Source organism: Vipera berus (assembly GCF_964194415.1).
Source record: "Vipera berus genome assembly, chromosome: Z".
In the NCBI taxonomy this organism is placed as follows: Eukaryota; Metazoa; Chordata; class Lepidosauria; order Squamata; family Viperidae; genus Vipera; species Vipera berus.
The window spans coordinates 95,269,401-95,295,526 of NC_138205.1; the positions used below are offsets into that span (position 1 = coordinate 95,269,401).

Below are 26,126 nucleotides of genomic sequence, written 5' to 3' on the forward strand. Positions count from 1 at the left end.
CGTGCTAGTCGTTTCCGACTCTAGGGTCCGGTGCTCATCTCCGTTTCAAAGCCGAAGAGCCAGCGTTTGTCCAAGGACGTCTCCGTGGTCATGTGGCCGGCATGACTAGACGCCAAAGGCGCACGGAACGCTGTTACCTTCCCACCGTAGTGGTCCCTATTTTTCTACTTGCATTTTTATGTGCTTTCGAACTGCTAGGTTGGCAGAAGCTGGGACGAGTAACAGGCACTCACTCTGTTACGCGGCACTGGGATTCGACCCGCCAAACTGCCGACCTTCTGATCGACAAGCTCAGCGTCCTAACCCACTGAGCCACCGCGTCCCTTCATCTTATATTAGAAAGCATATAAATACAGATACGTCTTTTGCACAAAATGCATTCCTTGGTCCCTCCTATTAAGAATTCAATGTTACCAATATCTTGCTTTATATTTCTATATATTATCAGCTGTTTTAAATTGCAGCCCCTCTAACATGTTTTCTATTAAAATATAGCCCTTAACAGAAATACCTAAAATGCTGATATAAACTACAAAGTTTAGTCCAGAAAATACGTATGTATTATCTGAAGGTAGATATATCTAAAAGATTCTCAACTGGCCTCAAAACTGTGATCTAATTTTTCTAGGTTGCTGTCAAGCAAGAAGGCTTGGAAGGGATCCTTCAAAATTATGTAACTGTACACAAGAAAGCCTTGTGCTTGCTTAAGCGCCTTAATTCGGCTTAATGTCTTTAGCTCTCGTTACAAGCAGAATTCAAGAGATGTATAACAAACCAAAGTGCAACACTGAGTTTGTCGAGGGCTAGGAATTTGAAATAGTTCAAAAATAAAAACAAACATGTTATCACATTGACTATTTCTTTAATAAGCATACCCAGATCTGCAAAACGTTTAATATGAAAAACACCCATGCATCCAGCAGGTTGTTTGGGCTAGTCAAATGTTTTTATTCATATGGAAAACAAAAAGAGATATTTCTGTTCTGATAATGCATCAAAATTCAGATATTTAGGGCATAGAGAGTGTAAAAAGCCCTGAATAAAAATATTGATGGCAGGAGACATTATTGGGAAGACTGGGAGAAGTGGATCAAGTGTTGCCCATTTTCAGTGATCCTTCTGGATTCTGTTTTTGTCCATAAAAATAAAAATGTTATGATTTTATTTCTGTCAAACTATGGTTGATATTAGAACATGTAAGATTGCAAACATGGCGCTGATATTTTATTGAATTAAAATTTTATTGTTAAATAAAAATAACAAACTTCAAACATTGATTAGAGACAATAATCGAGACTGCATAATCTAGTATTAATTTAATGTCAACTATTATAGCTCTCATAGAAAAATAGACTTTCTCACAATATACTAAAGTGACAAATCAATAAATAAATGAAAACAAGTTAGTCACAGACACTACAAAATATTTAATAAAACAGAATAGGAATTCAACTTTTTAAAATTAATAATTTGATATTATTCTCTGCATATTTCTTTCCTAGAAAGAATCTACATAGTAAAATCTAAATCCACAAAAACATGACTGATTCACCCTTTTTTGTTTAAAAAAGGAAAATAGAACAGTACACACTATACAAATGTATCAGGAAACACTACAAAATATATATTTTCAGTTAGGTCTATTTTAATTGTATCTATATAGGAAACTGTAATAAAGGCTGATCAGAAATTCTAGATATTGTACTAGACAAAATATTTTAACACTTAGTACCTTTTTATGAGTGTGCAAAATAGAGGCCTGAGGACAATATGAATAAAACCACAGACATATATCTTTTACAGTAATAGAAATTGTTCTGCAGTTGTGTAGTTTAAGCCTTAATAGAGCATATGTCCAATTTCCTAGTTATGTTAAAAATAAAAAATAAGAACAATCCATGGGATATTTGTACATTTTCGGATATTCAAATTGGCCTGGAAATTGCTATCAGTATAAGATACCAATAGAATACCAATCAAAATTCCAACAATATAGTAGGACGTGAAGTTCATATATGATCAGGTCTTAAATATTATCTTATATACTGTATGCTTACCCCAAAAGTAAGCCCTTGTACCAAATTCAGTTGGACTTGCTTTCAGTTAAACTGGGGCTTAAATATATTAATTTTTATTTTAGTTGAGTGGCTTTAATTTGGATCATACCATCAGAGTCGTGACCTAGATCATTCTGATCTGGCAAATTTGCTACCTCAGGTTTTTCTGAACAAAAGCAATAGAAATTAAACCATTACCAATTTTTTCTTTGCGTAACAAATGAAGAATTCACTGTATTTGACTATAATTTTAATTAATTTTAAAAGTTCATTATATTTTCTCCTATCTTTTACAGAAAAAATATCCAATTTTTGAAGCAAATTAAATGCAAATAAGAGTAAATACAGATTATGTAGTGATCAATTTCCTGATTCATAGTAATTGTGCTTCATTTGAAAACAGGATGTTTGCAGACTATAGTATAAAGAAAAATATACATAAAGATGATGGCTGCAGTATTGCTTGATGCGGGAAAAAAAACAGGCAAAGCTTCTATTGCATCATCAAGGCCACCATCTTTACTTCTTTGACCACACTCTGTAGATACCCTTCCTTAGAGAAGTGGATTTTGCTTTCTAATATATTCTCCTCCAACAGCTTCTGAACATTTGCAAGCAATATTGATATGGAAATATGTTCCATGACAATTACATACATATGTTTGGGACAATTGATTCCATATATTTTGAGCAACCTGGATGAAAGCATACTTTTTCACTTTCTTCCAAACTAGTGCAATTAGAAAATCCTGGGCTTGGTATCCACTATGACTGTACCCTTCTAACAGTTTTTAAAATACATTTGTTTTCTCACTACTTCCACTCTGTTCCCAGTGCTCAGAATAGGAAGATCCATGGGTAGCTGATTTATTGATTTCTGTCAGTTACAGTTTTCTAGAATGAGATTTGGGAGTTTGTGATTATAATCCTCATCCATGTTAGCTACTTCTAAAGTGAGAACAGTGCATTTTTACCACAAATGTTTTAATTAATATTCTATAACACAACTAAATAAGTTATATTATGTTAAAGTGCTACAATACCGAATGGCCTTGCAAAATGATATAAAATCCAAGTTCCAGAACATTTCCATGTAAGCCAATGTTATCTTATCACTGCCAAATGGAATACAACTGGCTGCTAATCCAAATACATCTTAGCTGCAACCAGTAATTTAATCACATTAAACAGTAGTTAATGCACATTTGTTTTTGTTTTGAACAAGCAGCTCTTTCTGAAACCTAGGCAGTGTGCAACTAGGATTCCAAGTCAGGTTTTTTTAAAATTACAGTGTTCAAAATTGAAAATCCCCACAGCATTAAACAATATATTTAAAAAAAACATTCTCAACTGAGAAAACAAAAGATATGAAGAAACAGGTTCTTGTCTTCAAGAGCTGCATTTGAATGCTTCATTTACTTGTCTCCTGCCAATGTTTATTTCTTCAGGCTTGTCACGCCGGTAAGTTACTGTTTTTGCACAAACAGTAGGCAAGAAGGTCTTATCCTTGAAGGAGAAAATATAGCGGATCAGAAGGCTGACACAACTAGCATTATAATTATGCTCAAGAAAACAATCATCAGTTACCTTTTTGGCTGTAGGCACTCTGTAACTTGCAGAAGTCTTGATTCTACTGTGGTCACAATATACAATTATCTGACGGATTATGCACACTTTAAGCAAACCAATCAAAAATGTTATTATAAATATAATGAAAAATATTCTGAAATAACTTGGATCCTCAGAAAAGCATTCTGCAATGAAACAGAAAAAAATAACAAAAAAACTGACCATCACATTTACAATATTTACACCTTACACCATCAATATTTACACCTTACACCTTACACCATCACATTTACAATATTTACACATTTACACCTTACTAAGTCAACCACTTAACTAACCAGTTTATATTGACAAAGTTTGTTCATGTTAAGAAGAACCCTTTAATAATCAATATGAATAAACTAATAATTAAAAATTTATTGTCTGAAGTACACCTTGTCTTTCTGCTGAAAGATAGTTACTACTTACTACTTAAGGTCACACAAAAATTATATAAAATCAAAAGAAACAACAAAATTACTGATTTAGTCAAAGAAAGAAAGAGTATATTTAATGCACATCTTAAGGAGCACACATAATAATAGCTTGTGATCTTTGCAGAAGGATACACACAAAATATTGCCTCTAAAAGTTGAAAGTCAAAAGAGCTGCTCCTGTAGATCTTAAAATAAGAAAATATTTCGTAAGCCAATCAGTCAAGTAAGCCTTCAATTGGAGGGCTGCATTCCATTATACCTGCACCCTCTCCTTCTGTCAATTATTTTCTACGAGTTTTTTAGAATGGAAATTCTTGAGGGTTACCCATGTCTGCTATTACTGTCCTGTTGCAAGTAACTGAGTTGTTTTTGATATGTAAGATAATGTTCAAGTCAACTTGACAGATATGATCAATGTGAGGACATCAAAGGAAATTTCTAGGGAAGAATAAGGAAATGGTCTGGCACTATTTCTTTCAATGTGTTTCTTCAAAATTCCCCATCTATATACTATGGAGATTTGATTTACCATTATGAGATTGATTAAGGTCAGTTAAGTGCATAAATTATCTTGGCAACTGTATTTGTGCTTTCAAATTATTGGTGACTCCTGGTGATTCCCTGGGTTAGAACCAGTAAGTTTATTGGCAAGATTTTTAGGAGTAGTTTGCTATTGCCTTCTTCCTAGGACCAAAAGAGAGTGGTAACTGGCCCAAAGTACCAAGTATAGTCTCATGTTTGGTGACTTTGGGCCAGTCACTCTCTTATAATCCTAGGCAACATAAAAGGCAACAACATTAAACTAAGTCTAAATGTAGTGAACACCTTAATTATTATTCTAAAAAGGCCTAGGAGTCCCAAGTGAATCCCAACATATTCAGACACTAACAAACTTGGAGTGATCATCAAGATGATATTTTGCCTAAGGAAGTATAAGTGATGCTTATACAGTGGAAAAATTCCTAGATGGAGCAAGATTAATTTTTCTTAAAGTTTAAAAATAGCTGCATGTTTTATTTCAGTGGACAGTCTTATAGGCAGGAATGACAACATATAGTTATGATCTGAGAGAACCATTTTTTTCCTGAATTATTCTGCCCAGTTTTGCCAGTAACAAAATTAACTCTCAAAGTTCTCAGACAGTTTAATAATCAGCATTTTCTCAATAGTTCAATTACATTTACTGTTATATAGGTATTGCTTTCCACATGAACAAAGATATTGGTCTTAGAACAATTAAAGCGTTATTACATATATATATTTATAAACATTCCTCTGAGTTTTCTTAATCAAATTGAAAACTGAATGTGATTCATATGTGAGGAAAAAAATTCTAAGCATTTAGCAACATGCTGGTGAAAGAAAGGGCAGAAGAAAAAGTTACACTAAAATATATAATTTGATTACAGTTGGAAATTAATCTACAGCCATTAATCTACAGACAGTATCTATTTTTAAATATGAGTTCTATTAAAAGGAATTACACATCAGGCAAATTCATATCTGAGGATGAAGAAATGTTTCATAAACAACTCTTTCCTAAAACTCATACCAAGTGAGGGTTATGAAAACTCTAATTTAGTAATTAGGTTGAAGAAGGCTGATATACAAATAATTAAGTTGGTATTTTTATACCTACCTGATTTTTCAAGATACTGTATTTTATAATTGCAAGAGATTTTGCATTGATCAAGTGTATTGTGTGAAGAGTTGAATTGTTGGCAGTATTCACAATTGCTGAAATACAAAATTAAGCAGACCATGTCTTTAATTTTATTTTTCTCTATTGGCTTCATAGCAATAAAAATATTAGTCTTGGATGCAAGTCTGCACACTGATTCATGCTTTCAGTACCAATTAGAATAATAATTGTTATTTCCTGTTTAATCAAGGAAATGGATTGAAATCAAATACGCCATCATCAGGATTTCAGCTAGCTATGAATAGAAAAGGTTTCAGATGAAATATTATAATTTATCTTGTCTTTCTTGGAAGCTCTGCTCATTGTACAACTGCTCCTTGCTTGGCAATGATCCTTGGGTGGAAAGGTGGAATCTGTACTGCAATAATATATTTTAAAGTTCACTTTATACAATAATTACCATTTCATCTCAGCTGTTTTCAATACAATCTCATTTAAATGGACTCTTTGATGAGATGTACAAAATATTTTTAGCTTGAAACAGATGCCACAAATATTATATTAAGTTATATCAAGTTATGTTATGCCATACTATATATCATATCATATCATTTATACCTCTCAGTTCTATAAGGAATCTGGGCAATTTCCTGATGAGATAGAATTTTGAACTTTCAGGTCTTTGAAAAGAAGTTTGGAATAAGATGGTCTGATCTCAGACAATATTTTTAAAGTGTTCAGACTGCAAAACAAAGTATTTATTTTGTAAAGCACTCCAAATCCTTTCCCTTAAAGGTTGTCATCTAGTGGGATTTTGGAGGCATACAACTTCTCTCTAGCTCTCCCAGCCCTGTGAAATAGCCTCAAACCTGATTTGAGGGACCTTTGCTCTTCTGGCTTTCTAGGCCATTAAGACTTAGCTCTTCACCCAAACACTGAGCCATGATGAGAATCAAGTAAGGTGGTTAATAATTTGGTTGTGGGAAGGGTTAGGATTTTTATTATTCTACTTTTACTCTTGTTTTTATTGGTTGATTTAAGCCACCTAGGATCACTATATGAGATAAGCAGCTGTTAACGTTTTTTAAGTAAATAATGAATGAAAATGGCAACTCTAGACTATTCTCCCTTTCCTCTTCCTATTTCCTCATTGCAATTCATCTACTCTCCTGAAAGCCAAAAAACTATGTCACAGACAATTGGTATGTTTTCTCTTCCTGAAACACAAGGAAAAAATTTAAAAGTGGAATCAAATTACTTTGTGTAGCAAAAGGTTTATGGAATATTTCATATATTTGGATATGGAATATTTTTTAAAAATGACAAATATTTCCAAAAAGTCAGACTTACCGCATGTCATTGCAAACTTTTTTACAAGAAGGACAGAATTCACACAAACGACCTAAACTCTTGGGGTCAGCACACTTGCATTTCCCACACACACAACTTCCTCTTCCGCTGCAGATTAGGCCATTGGAGTTCATGCAGTGTTTTTGCAAGGATAAGGCGCACTGACAGCGATCACCTTCCCAGCCCATAAAGCATTTACATTTGCCAGCTTCACATTCTCCATTGCCTACAAAAGCAGAGAGAGAAAAAAAGTAGACTTGATTAAATTATTTGCTAGAAGTCCCTTTAGATTCTTTCATATTAATAAAAAAAATTACATTTTAGGCAGAATCTTTAGAACAAATATTATCCTATTTCATTATGAAACCACCAGGGGTATTTTCAAGAGGAAAATACTTAAAATACGAAAAATGCCTTTGATTCAGCTGTGATTTTATACCTGTACAATACACTTGTGTGAATTGTAAGTAGTACTAACCCTAACCCAACACCAAAGTTCTTAGCTCCATTCATTGACTTCCAATTGCTTTCTCCAACACAAAAAAATAGGTACCGCGTTTCCCTGAAATTAAGGCCTACCCTGAAAACAAGCCCTAGCTTGATTTTGGGGGGTAGGCCTAATATAAGTCCTAGCCCAAAAATAAGCCCTAGTTTTGGGGCAAGGCACAAACCTAAAAATCAATCTAGGGTGGGGATGTGGGGGTGGAACTGCCCCAAGTGCCCTGTACCCACTTACCTTGCAGCTAGGCCTCTCCTTGCCGGCCCACTTCTTCTGCAACATCTTCTGTAGGAAGGCCTGCATTTTTTAGTCACAGGCCTTTCCATCATGGATTGAATCCATAGCTCGGTACTTGGTTGCAGTGGCCTTCCGGAAAGGCCTGACTGCAAAATGCAGGCCAAAAAGCAGCTGGAAAATGAAGCTGCTCCTTCAGTCAGAAGAAGTGGACTGGCTGAGCAGAGCTGTCGATGCCGGAGGTGAGTATAAAAGACACTCCCCAAAAATAAGACCTGGTGCCTCTTTAGGACACACACAAAAAAAGAGACCTGGTCTAATTTTCGGGAACACACTTCCAGAACTGGGGGAATTACTTCCAAAAATGGCAAACCAATTTTGCAATGTCTAGATTGGAGTGTTTTGGAGAGAAAAAACAGAATATTGTTACCATACTAGATCTATTGTTGCTTATACAATTCTGTATTTCAATAGTGCTATACCAGAATCCAACTGTGGGAAGTGGGTCTGGATGTGAGGGAGAGAGAGAATTTGCTTCTTAGCCTGGGACTTAGCATTAAGATGAATTATTATAAATTATATTAGAAGGACTAAAATATGAATAAAACATTATGAAATTCCAACCTTACCAGCACATAGGTGTCCAAGATAATATGGGCAGGAAAAGTCATCTTTTTCACAGTATTTGCCATATATTGTACCATATTTGTTTTTATAGCAAATGCATTTCCCATGTACACATTCTCCTTGTCCACTGCAAAGAAGATGGTGCTGTTGCATCTTACATTGCTCAGAAGATAATTTTTCACTGGAACCACAGACTCCGTCCTTGCAGGTGGATACATCATCATCATGAGAGGTTTCAGTGATGCAGATTTTTTTGGGTTTTGCATTGTCCTCACACTGACACACACATCTTTTGTGGATGTTAATTCTAGAGGATTCATTGAAACCAAGGGGTTTTATCATCACATGGTTTCTTCTGCCAGTTGTACCACATTCTTTCATGGCAATAGAAATATTAAAGAATACCTGAGATTAAAAATATAAAATATTCAAATTACTACATAATAAAAATGTTTTGATGGAGATTTAGGGGAGATGCATGTGAGGATTTTGTCTGGTTTGGAACCAACCATGGATTTCTGTCCTGGGAAATTGAACTACTGTAGAGATAGGAAACCAGCATTTTGGATGGATGATATTGTACTTCTATTTTTCTACTGAGAGACTCTTGGTTTTGATTCTGTTCTGATGGATTCCCAAGCTCCACTATTCTGTAAGAGAAATGCTATCTTGACACATCTGCCATTCCCACTTATAAATAAATGACTTCAAGTCAGTAAGACTTTTGGTAAAATATATGAGCATTTGCAACGACTTGACAAGAGCACAGAGGAATTCCAGAAAACAAATTTAACTTGATTTGAGCTTATTGGAAAGTCTAAGAATAAATCTTTTGATTTAAAATTAATTTAAAATGAAGCTCCAAAAAAATTAATCCCTGGTAGAAACATGGAGAAGGTAAAAACTTTAATCCTCTGAAATGCAGTTTTAAATCCACAGAAAGCCTTCTTCTATTGAAAAATATCTCAATGTCATGAACAAAATATTTCATCTCCCTTGTTAAAAAGAAATGTTCATACTTCAGTTGAGAATTTCACATTCTTGCATCCCTCTGAACCCATTTTTCTACTGCCATCAGGACAGATTGCAGTAACTTTGACATGTATATCTTTGAGGGTGTTATCAACCTGAATTTTCACTTCAGAAAGCAGCTTCTGAAACAAAATAAGATCAAAATAAAAATAATGATATTACTTTGTGCAGCAACATTTACTACCTATTAGCAAGCTTTACTCAATTCAATCAGAGTGAAATAACCTATCAGTCCAGGAATAAAGGAGAAAATTGTTTTCTGCACAGATGTTTGTTTTCACAGTTGTGTGATTCAATGCTTATGATGACCTTCCTTTTCATTCTGATGCCACAGGGCAATTTCTCATATTACTTTCTTAATTGGACATTATTTGAAAATAAGTGCTTAGGTATTAAAGAGCAACTTATCTGTCTACTATTAGCTAAAGATTATTAGTTTCTCACTTGACTGATGCCCAACCCTTTCCACCAATACCACCCAAAACACAGACACAAGAACACTTGCAGAAGTGTGTCATCTGAAAAGCAAGATGGCAGCAGCAATGTAAAAAGGCGATGAGGCATATGGTGGTCTTCCTCGCTGATTGTCCTCCATTAAGTAAAATATATAATATTAAACAATATGGGTTGTTACAAATTACTCTTCTAAATATGCTGATTGAGTCATAAAGCATGAAGTACATTTCTAAATTTTTCTAAAGCAGCACATTGACCAAATGATATATTTTTCAATTTGCTTACAATGCTATGCAATAATTGAATATATAATAACAAAAATTATCACGGTCAAATGCCTATATAGTATTGTGCAATAGTCAGCGCTAAAGAACAAAATACTAAATTATACAAATCACAGCAAAATCATAGATATGCTAAGAGTTATCCATGATAAAAATGTCACATACATATATGTACTAGCAATGTGAGTAGTACAACCTAACTGAAAATTAGCATGAGGAAACAGAAAGAAAAGTGTGTAAAAAGAAACTTGCAGAACTTTCAGACTTTTTTTTTAATAGTACTGAGGTAGCTTGTCTGCCTTCCAGATTTTTTGGAACATACCTTCCAAAATCCTGCCATAAGCCAAGATATCTGAGATTACAGGGAGTTGAGTTGAATTCCAAAATATCTGTAGGATTTTTAGTTTAATTCTCAAAATAGTCCAATAGCTGTTTCACAGTATAAAAAGATCCTCATTGATATGAAAATAGTAGAACCCTTAATATTTTTTACTCAGTTTATTGCACATATATCACAAAAAGCAATTGATTAAAGCAAAAACTGTAACCACATTAATTTATGAAGGGAATTGTATTTTTATATTTTAAAGAGATACATGTACATATTGAACATATTCCTGTACCATATGTCTAAAATCTACAGAATATTAACTTTAATAAACATTTTGAAAAATAAAGAATATATAAACACCATATTATAATGATGTATTAATGTTATTGGAACATACCTTGTAAGCTTCAACTACTAAATCCCCAAGATTTGCTGTCTCTGATTCTATCTGTTTTGCAACAGTTCCTGGTAGCAGAGGCAAAAGATCCTGTGAAAATATTAGTTTATGGTTATAATGCCATTGTATTTCTTGTCCCCATGTAATAATTGTTTTATCTTTAAGTATACCTTATACCAGTGATATTGGCTTCCTCGGACTGCAAATATTACATTAATATTGTTGTCTATGAGCTTTTCAGAAAGTTGGCCAAGTGATGGGTACTCCTACAAATCAGAAAGAGGATTCATAATGTGGCTTTTACAGATTATTATAATGACTAATCTTAATAGTTTACTTAAAGACACTAACATATGTACATATATACATGAATATAAATCATTCTTTAATAATTCCAATTCCTTTTAAAAAATAAGAAACTATGTTCACACATTTAATTTAGGACCAAAACCCTTCATACAATTTACTAGCCATATATAAATACATACTGCAATTCAATCATTTACTGAAGGCTTATTGAAATTCAACCATCGCCACAACCATTAGCAAATAATGGAAAGGCTAAAAGGTTTCCTATTAAGATAATTTTGTACAAATCATCAATTTCATATAATAGCCCACAATGAAACTTAACCTAATGGTTTTTTTCTGTTTAGTAGCATAGTTGAATTACAAAAGTATTATTTATCATCCCAAGTATAAAGGCCAAAGTTGGCAAGGCAGAAAATGGTTACAAACTAAATTTATGCTATTTGTTCAATAAATAGACCTTCCTAGTAGTTTTTCAATTTCCACATTTTTTAGGATATTTAAGTTTTGAAACACGTGGATGTTTCAAAAACAATGAAATAATAATAATAATAATAATAATAATAATAATAATAATAATAATAATAATAATAATAATAATAATAATAATAATAATAATTTAATTTCTATACTGCCATTCTCCCGAAGGAGTCAGGGCGGTGTACAGGGCAATAAATACAATAAAAATACAATGTACAAAAGTTAAGAAAGAATTAAATAATGTAGCCCAATTACAATAAAAAATTAATAAAATTAATATTAAAATACCCCACACCCATCAGACCAGGCCGGCTTGTTCAAATAAGTAAGTTTTTAGGTCATGGCGGAAGGAGCGAAGGTCAGGAGCCATCCGGAGCTCAACCAGTAAATGGTTCCAAAGGTCTGGCGCGCCCACAGAGAACGCCCTCCCCCTGGGGGTCGCCAGTCGACACTCTTTGACCGACGGCACCCTGAGGAGGCCCTCTTTGTGGGAGCGCACTGGACGAAGGGAAGTTGATGCTGGCAGCAGGTGCTCCCGTAGTTAATCCGGACCCATGCCATTTAGGGCTTTATAGGTCATTACCAGCACCTTGAATCTCACCCGGAGGGCAACCGGAAGTCAATGCAGCTCGTGGAGTAGAGGTGTTACATGGGAGTATCGGGAAACCCCCACCACCACTTGCGTGGCCGCATTTTGCACCACCTGAAGCCTCCAAGTAGTCCTCAAGGGCAGCCCCATGTAGAGAGCATTACAGTAGTCTAAACGAGAGGTCACGAGTGCATGAGTGACTGTACGCAAGGCATCCCGGTCCAGATAGGGCCGCAACTGGTGCACCAGGCGAACCTGGGCGAAGGCCCCCCTAGTCACAGCTCCTATATGATCTTCCAAGGAGAGCTGTGAATCTAGGAGGACACCCAAGTTGCGAGCCCTATCTACGGGGGGTAATATCTCACCCCCCATGATTAGAGATGGAATAATCTGAATTTCCCGAGATGAAATACTTTTAAATTAAAAATTCTGATGACCCTTTTTCTGAATGAACAGAGACTTTAACTTAGCAGCATATGTATTGTACAAAGAAACATTAGTAGGAAAGGGTTCACAAAAAAATCTTTACTGTGGCAAATTTCTTCCTTTCTGGATATAGAAACTTGATTCTAAAGACAAAACAAAGAGTACAATGCAGAACCTAATGAGAGATCAATTAATTAATTAATCAATCTAATCAACAAGCGTGCAGTCATATTTCAACTCCAAAGTAAAATAATCCTCAAAATAATAAAAACCTGAAAGAGGAGATCAAGTGGGTTTAAGATTTCCAAAACAATTGAGTATTCTGTAAGTCTGAAAAGGAACAACCTGGTAAAACCATGCAAATGCTTTAAGAAAGCTACTTTGTATTATGCAGAAGACGCATAAATAATCTCTATTTGCATCATTAAAAAAACTATTGTTGCTTTACAGCTTTAGAAATTACTTCTAGATCTCCCTGCATGCATATCCAAGCTTAACCACTTCACTTTTTATTGCAAAGGAATATATTTGAGGGGGAAAAGAGAATGTTTTCTTCAACAACTGCATAAAACCAGTTTTCAATTTTTAATGCCCCTGGTACTGAAGAGAAAGACTCTGCTCTATATTTTTCTTGCAACTTTTAATCTTTTTCTCCAATGATTAATGCATTTGAACATACGTACCCTTACTGGCAGGAACATTCATGCCAACAGTTTCAGCAATATTCTCTTCTATTAGCCATCAATCACTACCTCAACCAAAGTCTATAGAGATCAAGAGTACTCTGGCTAAGAACAAATGTATTATGTATTGTCTCTGATCCATCAAAACCATGAAATAATTTGAATGAGATAGTTTGAGCAGAGGTTCATATCTCTAAGAACATGATTCCCACAAAGGCATTTCTAATGCTTTAGAAATTATCCCAAAATATGACATACACCTTACCATACTGTTTGCTTTGATATACATGTTCTCTTTCAAATGGCATTTTCCATCATTTGGAATGACTATCCCTGCTAATTTACTGTCAAGAGCCAAATGAGATGTCTGATCAGTCATCATCAGAAGTAGACGCTTTGCTTCTTTGCGCCAACCAATATGGCTCTGCAATAAATAAATGAATGTTAAGCTTTGTAAGGGACAGTACAAGTGCTAAAAATATTTGTACTGCTTTTTTTTTAAAAATCATCTGTATATTCCAATTCACAAAAATGGCTGGCAAAATAAAATGGGCTATAATTAAACAAAAATATCAGCAGGTGCCAAGGGAGAAGGTCACATGGTTGACCAGAAGTTCCACTATGGTTATCCAGTTCTATTGAAAAGGGTTTAAATCAAGAATCTGAAATACTGCTGGTTGTATCAAATCCTTCATTGGAAGGACAATTTCTTTGTATCCAAAGTTTCACTGTAAATATATCCCCAAAAGTATTTTGATGGCTATAGAAGGCAAAAAATAAATACATTAAAGAATGTAAACCTATAGTAGAAAGTAACATGGTTTCATAAAGAATTATCATTTACACATAACATTGCAACATTACAAGATTAAATCATCCCCCAAAGAGAAAAATAAAACATCAAATTATCTGTTATTGCTTACCTGACAAACCACTGCCTGAAGCATAGCATCAAAGCCTCCTTCAGGTGTATCAATATTTCCAGAGATTTTCTGCTTATTAATTACATTTCTGAATTCTGATATTTTGTCAGTCAGTGGTAAAACATGAATAAAACCATGAGGTGGCATACAATCAAGCTCATAATCACTGTTTGGAATCAAAGAATGATACCTTGTAAATCCCACAAAGAATTTTTAAACTAGTTACATTTGGAAATATAGCACAGCAGAGATTTATAACATTATACTGATAATTTCTAGGCTTCATAAACTGAGATAGGAATTATCTTTGCCCTCCACAGCTTATTATTAATGTTTTTATTTAAGAAGTCTTCTGTTAATTCAAGTTTCTTAATATGACCTGGTTGTATCAGTATAGTTCAGGAAAAAAAATTCTTTTAACTACTTTTTGGGACATGTACATCCTAAGGATAGGTAAGAGTGTAAGTGTCAATTATATGCACATGGTAGCAAAATTTACAATATCAAAGAAGTGGACAATTTTAAAAGTATCTCTATTTTTCTTACCACTGAATTCATACAGTATAAGCCACAGAAAATTGTGACTTTTATGGAGGAGTAAGCTGGCCTCACAAATCCACTTGTAACTTTTTGCCTCAGAAGTGAATTATATAAATTGGAAATATGCTACTTATAGAGAGAAAATAATGCAAATATTTATTTTTTCTTTAAAAGTGATTAATAAACTGTTTTTAAAAACACAGCTATCTTTCTTAACATAAGTAAAAGTGAACATCACTGCCATTCTCCAATTCTCCTCTTAACCTCCTACTACACATATATCAGCAAAGAAAATCTAAAATACTTTAGAACTAAGGTGCAAATTAAGTTTGTTTCTAAAATTAGGATTACAGTTACATGATTTTCATCAATAAATATCATTTATTAATAATATGAAATGGGTACATCCAAAGTGTATAGTAGAAAAAAGTCAATAATGAAACCATAATGCCACTGACATCCTTCTGTTTTTTTATGCACAGATGCATAAACAACAGGCATTGATTGCATCATTGCAATTTCTCCCTTGACTACCTACAGAAATAGTCCTGTAAAGCTGAAACTTACAATTTTGGGATCAAGCAAAATACATTACTAGCCTTATCCATAGTACTGAAGTTGTCAGCTACCTAAAGCTTCATATTATAGTATGAAGGGAGGAGTGATCATGCAATATTCATCATTATGCAAGCACAAGCAATAGAATACAGTCAAACTAGAGTCTTGGACTTTAAAAGACCTAATTTCAATAAACTTACAGAGAGCTTGGGAAGGATTCCATTGATGAGAATTCTCAAAGGAAAAACAACTCAAGAAGCTTGGGAAATTTTGAAAAGTAAGATTATAAAAGCCCAGTCTAGCACAATACCAACGAAGAAGAAAAATAACAGCTCAAAAGAAACCAGCATGGCTGCATAAAGAACTGTCTGATAAATTGAAAGACAAAAAGGACAAGTATAAAAAGTAGAAAGAGGGGCACATAATTAAGGCAGAATATCAGCAAATAGCCTGAGCCTGCAAAGATGAAGTGAGGAAAGCTAAGGCTCAAAATGAAATAAAGCTTGCAACAAAAGTAAAAAATAACCAAAAAAAGGTTCTTTCAACATGTAAAAAACAAGAAAAAGGTTAAGGAAATGATTGGTCCATTAGTGGGAGAAAGTGGCAAGGGAAAAAACAGTCCAACCTATCAAAAGCAGAACCGTACAAAATAAATTAGAAACACGTTAAGATAGACAAGAAAATTGTAAGTGACCATCTGTCCACCCCAGATGAGTTCAAATCACCAGGACCAGATGACTTATACACCAAGGTACTGAAGGAACTGGCAGACGTAATCTCAGAACCAATGAACTGTATCTTTCAAAGATTGAAGCACCGGGGAACTACCAAAAGACTGAAAAAGAGCTGATGTAGCTCCCATCTTCAAAAATGGGGAAAAATGGATCCAGGAAACTACAAACTTATCAGCCTGACCTCAATACCTGGGAAGATTCTGGAAAAGATAATCAATCAATGAATCAGTGAATACCTAGAGGCAAGCAAAGTCATTACCAAAAGCCAACATGGGTATGTCAAAAACAGATCATGCCAGACAAATCTTATTGCATTCTTTGACAGGTGACAAAATTAGTGGACCAGAGGAATGATGTGGTTATAATTTACTTGGACTTCAGTAAGGCATTTGATAAAATAGACCACAACCTACTACTTTTTTCAGATAGAAAAATGTGGATTAGACAGCATCACCACCAGATGGATTCGTAGCTGGTTGACTGAGCATGTGGTCCTCAATGGAACTGCATCTACATGGACGGAAAGTGTGTAGTGGGGTGCCCCAGGCTCTGTGATGGGCCCAGTGCTCTTCAACAAATTCATCAATGATTTGGATGAGGGGATAGATGGGGAACTCATCAAATTTGCAGATGACACTAAGCTGGCAGGAATAGCGAACCCTCCAGAAGATAGGCTTAAGATATAGAAGGATCTTGACAGACTTAAACATTGGGAGCTATCTAATAAAATGAAATTCAGTGGTTAAAAAAGTAAGGTTGTACATTTAGGCAAGAAAAACCAAATGTACAGGTATAGTATAGGTGGTACCTTGCTCAATAGTAGTAACTGTGAGAGGGATCTCAGAGTCCTAGTGGACAATCACTTAAATATGATCCAGCAGTGTGCTGTAGCTGCCAAAAAAGCCAACACAGTGCTAGGCTGCATTAACAAAGGGATAGAATCAAGATCACGTGAAGTACTAATACCACTTTACAATGCCTTGGTAAAGCCACACTTGGAATACTGCATCCAGTTTTGGTCACCACGATGTAAAAAAGATGTTGAGACTCTAGAAACAGTACAGAGAAGAACAACAAAGATGGTTAGGGGACTGGAGGCTAAAACATATAAAGAACGGTTGCTGGAATTGGGTATTCAATGAAGAGAAGGACTAGGGGTGACATGGTAGCTGTGTTCCAATATCTCAGGGGCTGCCACAAAGAAGAGGGAGTCAAGCTATTTTCCAAAGCACCTGAAAGCAGGACAAGAAGCAACGGATGGAAACTAGTCAAGGAGAGAAGCAACCTAGAACTAAGGAGAAACTTCCTGACAGAACAATTAGCCAGTGGAACAACCAGCCTCCAGAAGTTGTGAATGGAAGTTTTTGAGAAGAGACTGGACAACCATTTGTCTGAAATGGTATAGGGTTTCCTGCCTGAGCATGGGGTTGGACTAAAAGACCTCCAATGTCTTCTCCAACTCTATTATTATTATTGTTATTGTTATTCATATTTACCGAAGCCTTGTGGCAGATAAAGCAAATGCAAATTCATTTGTTACTCTACTTTTCCAAAAGAGAATTAGACACTGAATATATAAATGTGTTCCCATGAATGTTCCCTTGAGTTATGTGTACCTATTTTTAACAATACTTACCTGCACTGATTATGGATTCTTTTGGGATGAATACTAATATAGGGTGACACTGTTTTATCTACATAGGATCCAAATCCAAGTTGCAAATCAAGGGAGATATTTTCCATCTTTTCAGATAATTCAAATCCAACAGAATTTAACCGTTCTATATGTCTGTGCATAGATGCAGATACATCAACCAAATAATAAAGATCAACAGGATACTTTTCCAGTGGGCGGACTTTCAGCATAAAACTTGCTTCAGAGCCTAAAAATGAAAAAAGAAGAACTACAATCAATACTTCTGAACGTTTGCATTATTTTAAAATCAAATCCTATGCAGAATATTTTTCCAGTTTTACTAGCTTAATTTAGTTTAGGTTTTTAGACTGTAACTAAGCATTAAATATATGGCTGTGTGTTACTTACACAGACATACAGACACATAGACACACCTCTTCTCAAGCGATTCCATTTTCTATGCTTTTCCCATTATCCATAATACTCTCAGTGTCAAAGAGGCAGTTTGAATAATTATAAAATTATATAGCATGTATCTTTAGGTATAGCAATACTTTTGATCTCAGATGTGTACAGGTAGTCCTCGACTTACAACAGTTCATTTAGTGACTATTCAAAGTTACAATGGCACTGAAAAATGTGACATGACCATTTTTCACACTTATGACTGCTGTAGTCATGTGATCAAGATTCAGACTCTGCAACTGACTTGTATTTATGACACTGCAGTATCCCAGGGTCATGTGATCATCTTTTGTGACCTTCTGACAAGCAAAGTCAATGGGGAAGCCAGATTCACTTAACAAAGGTGTTACTAACTTAACAAGTGCAGTGATTCACTTAACGAAATGTCATAAAATCAGGCAAAATTCACTTAATATCTCACTTGCAACAGAAATTTTGGGCTCAACTGTGGTCATAAGTCGAGGACTACCTGTATTTACAAAAACTTTTCAATCCTGAGTGAATGCAGTGCCTTATCAGTATCAGCCCTATTTGCTTTAGGCCTATAGGCAGAATTTAAGCAGAGGGAACGGGATTTAGATATTCAGGTAGAGAAAGCCAAACTTACCCATTTCTCTAAGTCAGGGCTTTTCAACCGGTGGTACACATACCACTGGTGGTACTTTGGCACCTGGCAGGTGGTACGCGACCGTCCTAGACAAGTGTAGCAGGGGAGGGGAATGAGCTGAAGCAGCAGCAGCACTGCACAAGTTTAAGGGAGAGTCATCTGGAGCTGCAAGGCTCGGCAGAAGCCCCAGGATTGGCACGTGCTTCTGCAGGGCTGCAGGGGCAAGACAGAGGCCCCAGGATTGGCGCTTCTGGTGCATCCAAAAGAGAATAGGAGGAGGGGAGAGAGATGAGAGGCTATAAAAGGAGCATTTTTGGAGGGATAGGCAGAGGGGGAAAAAGACACTGGGGGAAAGTGAAGGGGATGGTGAAAGATATAGAAGCGCAGCCTTGAGGAGAGAAATCAGCTGGAGGTGCAACGAAGAAAAAAGGAGGAGTGGGGAGAGAAGAGGATATAAAAGAAGGAGGTGGAAAGTAGAGGATATAAAAGAAGGAGGGGGAGAGAAGAGGATATAAAAGAAGGAGGGGTAGAGAAGAGAGGATATAAAAGGAGGGAAAAGAAGAGGGGATAAAAAAGGAGGTGGAGAGAAGAGAGGATTAAAAGAAGGAGTGGAGAGAAAATAAGATGTAAAAGTAGGAGGGGTGAGAAATTTGTTAAGTGAGTATTGACCCATTTTATGACTTTTCTTACCACATTTGTTAAGTGAATCATTGCAGTTGTTAAATTAGTAACACAGTTGTTAAGTGAATCTGACTTCCCCATTGACTTTGCTTGTCAGAAGGTTGCAAAAGGGGATCACATGACCCTGTGACAATGTGACCATCATAAATATGAATCAGTTGCCAAGCATCTGAATGTAAATCACATGACCTTGGGGGTGTTGCAATGGTCATAAGTGTGAAAAATGGTCATAAGACACTTTTTTCAGTGCCATTGTAACTTCAAAAAGTCACTAAGCGAACAAATACATAAACACAGAGAACAGTTCATAAGGAAATCAAAGCACAAAAGAAAGCAAATTTGGATCAAAAGGTTATGCCAAGACATAAGATATTTTATGATAGATTTCAGCTTGACTATTTAAAAAATAAACAAGATTTACTGGATGAAGCAAATTTTATTTTTAAACCTATGCAGTTTAAAGTATATAAATTACTCTAGCATTATGTAAAAAAAATATTTGCCTCAATTTGTAAAAGATCTACATATAATTTACAGCTAATAGTTCAGAGTTGTGAATGAATCTTTATTCATTCAAGCTTGATCAGGAAGTTGGTGTACACAAGTAGTACTCACAAAACAACAAAAGAAGCGTGTTTCTAGCTATGTCCCATTCAGGCATGCATGTAACATCTCCATGGACTTAGAAAAGGGTTGGAATTTGTGTCACAACACTGTGATGTTGCTGCTGTTACTGTAAATCACTTGTTTCCTTCTTTCCAAAATTCTGCTGATTCTATTATTCTAATATTCTAAATATTGTTATTTTTTTTAACTGTCTGGCCTACTGCATGTACCATTCTTATGGATGGAATAAAAATTATTATTTCAAAGGCAGTTGCCCACTTGGATAATCCATAACAGATAGAACTATTGTTTTTAAGAGTCACTCAACAAAGAGATAGTGGAATATAAATATAAATAATATAAATAAATATAAATTATTTATTATAAATAAATAATAAACAAACAATTTCCTGTCTCTTACACTAGCACTGATGAAATTATCTAGTTTGGGTAACAAAAGGTCTGTAAGAAAACAAGCAAGCTCAGAGAGTACCAAGGACCCCTCTTACACAATTTCCCAGCAAAGGGGGTGGCGGGGGGGGGGGAAGTGACTAAACTATAGTCTAGCATTAATAAGGATAATTCTCAATGAAATTTAATATCTGCTCTCCTCCTTTGCTGTGGTCTTGCGTTCAGAAATAGTAACTTCTATCTTAGGTTATCAGCATCAGCTATGTATGTCACTTTGCTTTGGCCAAAAAATAAGATGGGAATAAATACTGTATGTGTCTTTCTGCTGGTAGTTGTGTTATCTGGATGTTGAGCAAACTATAAAATTTTACATTGTTTTAAAAAATGGATGTTTTGTATTCTAAAGATATCATTAAGATGAATGCCATTTTACATCAGGGCTGGTATTTTTTTCCGTAATTGGAGAAAAAGTACAAACCTGCACTTCTATGATAATTAAAAAAATGTAAAACATACTGTATATCCTCACTTATTGTTCCTGCTCCTTTGATAGGAAGTAATAAAAACCATATGTGATTTCAAAATGACCTTTTTCTCCTTAGCACTTCCCCTCTGAATTTATGCAAACTCATTTCATGTAGCAGAATTAGTAATAATCTACTTCATAACACTACTTCTATGAAATATTACTTCTGCCACAACTGTAATTTCCTGTGTTTTGCTAATGATAATAAGAAAATTATGTGGGTTTATATAAACAGACAAACTGTGGCTTTAGGCAACTCCTGCCATCTTTAACAGGGCTACTGCAAGGCCAGGGACATTGAGATAAACTCATCTATTTTATGCCAATGTCCTTGAAAGAGGATAAAATGTGAAATATGTTAGAAATGTTAAAAGCTGATTTTCAACAAGCTGGAGATTTTTTTCCCCTGAAATGTCAGCTGGCTCAGAATCTTATATTCTTTACAATCTTACATAGACATATATTACAAGGGGATAGAATAGAATAGGATAATGAAAAGATTGGCCAAGTCGCCCTGAGAAAGAATCTAGACTTCTAAGATCCTTCTTATTGGTTGAAATCAACTTAAACCTTCTTGTAAGTCATCTACAGGTGGATTGGAGCTATAGCATTAGCTTTGCCATAGTCAACATACATTTTCATATGACTATGTGCATTTCTGCCTTAGAACAGCTTAGGTGCATGATGGTCTATGTGCATGCACAGAAATCTGGTAAAACTGAGTTTATCCAATCCATCATAGTTAATCTAGTTTAGGTTCCTCTTTGCAGATATTCATGTTCTATGTGTACTTATAGTTCCCCAAGGTGGAAATAAAACAAAGATGCTATGAATGGAACCAGCAGCAAAGCTCCCTAGCCCTTTAACAGCATTATTGGCTTTTATTGAACATACCTTTTCCTACTACAAATGTGAATAGGTAGTCCTCTACTTACGGCCACAATTGATCTCAAAGTTTCTGTTGCTAGGCAAGGCAGTTGTTAAGTGAGTTGTGCCTCATTTTAAGCCACAATTGTTAAGCTAATCACTGCAGTTGTTAAGTAAATCATATAGTTGTTAAGTGAATCTGCCTTTCCCCATTGACTTTGCTTGCTTGATTACAAATGGTGATCATATGACGGTGGGACAGTACAACTGTCATAAATATGTGCCAGTTGCCAAGTGCTTGAATTCTGATCATGTGACTATGGTGACGCTGCAACAGTTGCAAGTGTGAAACCTGGTCATAAACCTGAACAGTCATTAAATGAATAGTTATAAATCAAGGACTACTATAATCTTTTCCCAATAGGAAACAATTCGGTAGTTTTCACTGATAGTACTGTAGATGTTTAAGTCTGTGGAAACTTCACATGCTAATTGAGCACATTGATGCATTTTTAAATTTCCATGCCCTGGAGAATGTGCACAGCTGATTGTTTGTCTACTCTAGGATACTGTGTGTGATTTTGTGTGAAGTAGTAGAGGACTGTAAAAGAATGCACCATTAATAGAAGTACCTGCAAAGTGTCAAATGAGCCACATTTGCTTCAGGATCCATTCTGGATAGGTCACCAGGACAAGAGATTTTTGAATTTCTCTCTAGCTAGTTCCCTGGAGATGGGCTGCAGTACTAGTCCAAAACCTCAGAAGACAAAAATATCTGGTCCTGGTGACTGACACAGATCCTGAAACACTTTCCTGGTACACGAATATTCATCTACATTTGTTTCTTCTATGCTTTCTCCATGACTGCAAAAAAAGTATTGGTACTTTCCTTAATTCTACATATGTTGAAATAGCCAGAAAATCTACACTGGTTGCAACATTCAAACAATGTATTTGTTATGATAATGCCAGGTGGCTGTAATAACTGAGCTACCCAAATGCTGGAATGAGAACTGTCTTTAGTGTTGAGGAATGACAGCTGTCACTAAAATCAGTACATATATGGAAAAGGAGCTTTGCATACATCCATTGAAATGCACAATGCTAATTTATGTATTTATTAGATTTATACTGTGGTCAATTCCACATGACTCTACACTAATCTTGCAAGGTGATGCCCACTGAAATACTATAGTTATGAAAACACATTTTTTTTCAAGGAGCTAATAAATTAAATATATTATACTTTCTTTGATCATAGTGACTGAGAAAACTAGAAATTAGCCCTTCAATGCAGCTGGAATCAACTTAAAAAATATTATTGTAAGCAAGTTAATTTACCAAGAAGAATCAGCAGTCCTGGTACAATGCACTAGACCAATAATGAATTGTGTTGATGTTGAAAACAATAATATTTGGGTAGGGAAACTGTAGGCAGATGAATAACAGTCTGAAGTTCCCCTTCACTTACAAAGGATTAGGGACGAGATATATGTTTGGCAAGATAATTCTGCTATAGTTAAATGGTAGCTCAAAGAAAATCTTTTATATGCATCTTGTTCATACATCTATATTTTTTGGAGCTAGGTTTCCGGACAAACCAGAATTTTAAAGCTCAAATTACATTTTTACAAATGAAGTTAACCAGAGCTCCCAAACTTCTAGATAACTTCCACAAACTGAATTAGCTTTTCAGAATGCAGTTTTTGTTTTCCTTAATTGTAATCATCAAATTAAATTCCTAAGTTTCCAGACCAAGAGCATTCTGAATAGACAATTATTTCTATTTTTGTCTATATTAACATACCTTAGCACCTATTTTGCATTAAACAAGCTTATATCTACATATTCTTAATCTGAATGAGAGCAGGATATTTGCAGCAAACAAGTCTGCATCCTATTCTGAAATTATATTGCCTCCAAGGTGCTTCAAATATTCTCATATGCATCAATAGCTGCAACATGGACTAGAACATGTAATCTTATTGGTTGACCCCTTGTGATTCTCATTCAACTTTCTAATTCCCACAGCCTCATCCAAGTGGTTGATCACTGATTGCCTTTTCTGACAATCCTTCCTAATTCACATACAGTGCAGATATTACTCAAGAGTCTCAAACTAATGAACATCCCATCAAGTGGTCTTTCAGAAGGTATACATAAAGCATCTAGATGCTTAAGAGAAAACAACAATCTATTTAAAAAGTTTAAATCATATCTAAATATGTATATATGACAGGAAACTTTGCTATGCCATAGCTATTGGATTTGTAAGCTGTTCCCAATGCATTGTAAACTCAGCCTATTTTGCTTTTATTTTTTCCCCACCACCTGCAGAATGCAGATCCTTTTTGGAGTTTGCTGTCAAGTGAGTATGAAACAAAATTGGAAATTGGGAGCGTGGTGAGCAGTCAGTGATCCCACTGAATAAGCAAGGCATAGAAGAAATGCATTGGAATGTAGATTCCAACCAATGAGAAGGGATGAAAGTGTGTGTGGGGGGGAGGGGACTGGTTTTCCAAGTTTGCAGAGCAGCTGGAATATTTTGCTCCTGGCAATACATCAAGGCTAGTTTGCAGCCAGCACTGAATGAATGACAGGCATTGTGCAGCAAAAGTGAAGTATAATGCTTACTGGTAGATCTCAATGAAGGAGAATATTTGTAGCTCAGAGTTGAAATAGAGGTTCTTAGTGCTCTCTGAGCTTGCTTGTTTTCTTGCAGATGTTTCATTACCCTAACTAGGTAACATCATCAGTGCTAGTAAGGAGTGCTGTTTGCTGTCAGTTTATATTCTGGTGTCTTGTCTGTCTAGGTGGGTGGGGGCAGTCTTAGAGATTCTTTGCTTGGGCTGTTTACTAATGGCTCTGTGGCAGTAATGCTTACTTGATTGTTGGTCTGAAGTTGACCTTGGAGTTAATCTATGCTGATCTGAGTAGATTTGGTAGATCTCTACTGTTTGTTTATATGTGTGTCTTTCTGTGTGTATGTGCATGCATGCGCTCATAGGCATTCACGCATGGGAAGAGAAGATGCTTATTGGAGTCAGAGTCAAGTTTCACACCTGGAAGAATATTCCTGTCTTCAATTTAAGAAAATAAAATCTACCTAAGAAATATAGGCAATGTAAACAGTGTCATTTACAAAATTTGAATGCAGAGATGAGTAACTAAATATAGAGTGATTCAGTTTAATTATCCAATTTTGATGAATGGTTAGTAGTAATTAAGACAATGGATAATAGCAGCAGCCAGGCTCATTAGCTATTTAAGAAGATGGCAAGAACATTAAAAATTGTTGGAACCAATTATTGTAAGTAATTTTAGTCCAAGTACACAACTAACTGAATTAGTGTATCTAAAAGATTATGCAGTTGTAGTTTTTGAATAATTTAGAATCCTTTCATTTGTTTTCTAAAAACCAAGCGAATCTTCAGAATCTATTTTTGATTATGTAAAAACATATTAGATTTTTTATCCAAGGTGCTTTATCTTCAGTCTCCTAGATTGTGCCAAAGACAAAATGTAGTTTTTAAATTAAAACAGTAATTCTGATATCCAAACCTGGACGCAGCTGCACTGAAGCTTCTCCTGGGATAACCTGAATATTAGCCTCATTGCTGGGCATTGTTACATCAATGTTAGGACTTTCTATGAAATCTGGCTTGCAGCCTCTTTGGATTAAATGTAAAACTATGTCACATCTTTCTTTCAGTTTTGCTTCAGCCATGAAATCCTGTTGGAATGTCGGGGGGCGGGAAACAAAATACATAACAAAATTATAAGAAGTTGGGAGAACTTTCATTTTCAGAAAATATAACATCATATAAGCAAAACGTTATTATTCCAAACCAACAATAAAGCCAACATAACCAAACCATATATAATACTACTGTTTTTGAAGACAGGTGAGATAGTGTTGCACATTGCAACAAAATTGACGAGGGTGGGAATAAAGCACATATTTTATTAAAAAATCAGCATCAATAGTAGTAAAGGTAAAATACATAACCTTAAGACAAAGTACAAATGCTGGTATTCATCTTTAATGTCTGTAATAATAGATGAAAAGGATAAAACATAAAAAGGATAATTTGGAGCTACTTGAGTCTGGCAAATTGGAACCCATTCATG

At 35.2% G+C, this 26,126-nt stretch overlaps 1 protein-coding gene across 2 annotated transcripts in view; it reads right to left on the bottom strand.

Moving 5' to 3' along the window:
* Window positions 1-1,315: 1,315 nt before the first annotated feature.
* ITGB8 (integrin subunit beta 8) overlaps window positions 1,316-26,126 on the bottom strand; it is a 43,587-nt gene continuing 18,776 nt past the window's right edge. For both annotated transcript variants that reach the window (XM_081345093.1, XM_081345092.1), the window contains exons 3-14: window positions 25,557-25,728; window positions 17,833-18,079; window positions 14,365-14,530; window positions 13,707-13,865; window positions 11,125-11,220; window positions 10,955-11,044; window positions 9,474-9,608; window positions 8,457-8,859; window positions 7,095-7,320; window positions 5,742-5,839; window positions 3,645-3,811; window positions 1,316-3,563 (exon numbers count right to left, since the gene is read on the bottom strand). In XM_081345093.1, the coding sequence (XP_081201219.1) occupies window positions 3,447-3,563; window positions 3,645-3,811; window positions 5,742-5,839; window positions 7,095-7,320; window positions 8,457-8,859; window positions 9,474-9,608; window positions 10,955-11,044; window positions 11,125-11,220; window positions 13,707-13,865; window positions 14,365-14,530; window positions 17,833-18,079; window positions 25,557-25,728 (2,076 nt within the window). In that variant the 3' untranslated portion in view covers window positions 1,316-3,446. The remainder of the gene's footprint in view (window positions 3,564-3,644; window positions 3,812-5,741; window positions 5,840-7,094; window positions 7,321-8,456; window positions 8,860-9,473; window positions 9,609-10,954; window positions 11,045-11,124; window positions 11,221-13,706; window positions 13,866-14,364; window positions 14,531-17,832; window positions 18,080-25,556; window positions 25,729-26,126) is intronic.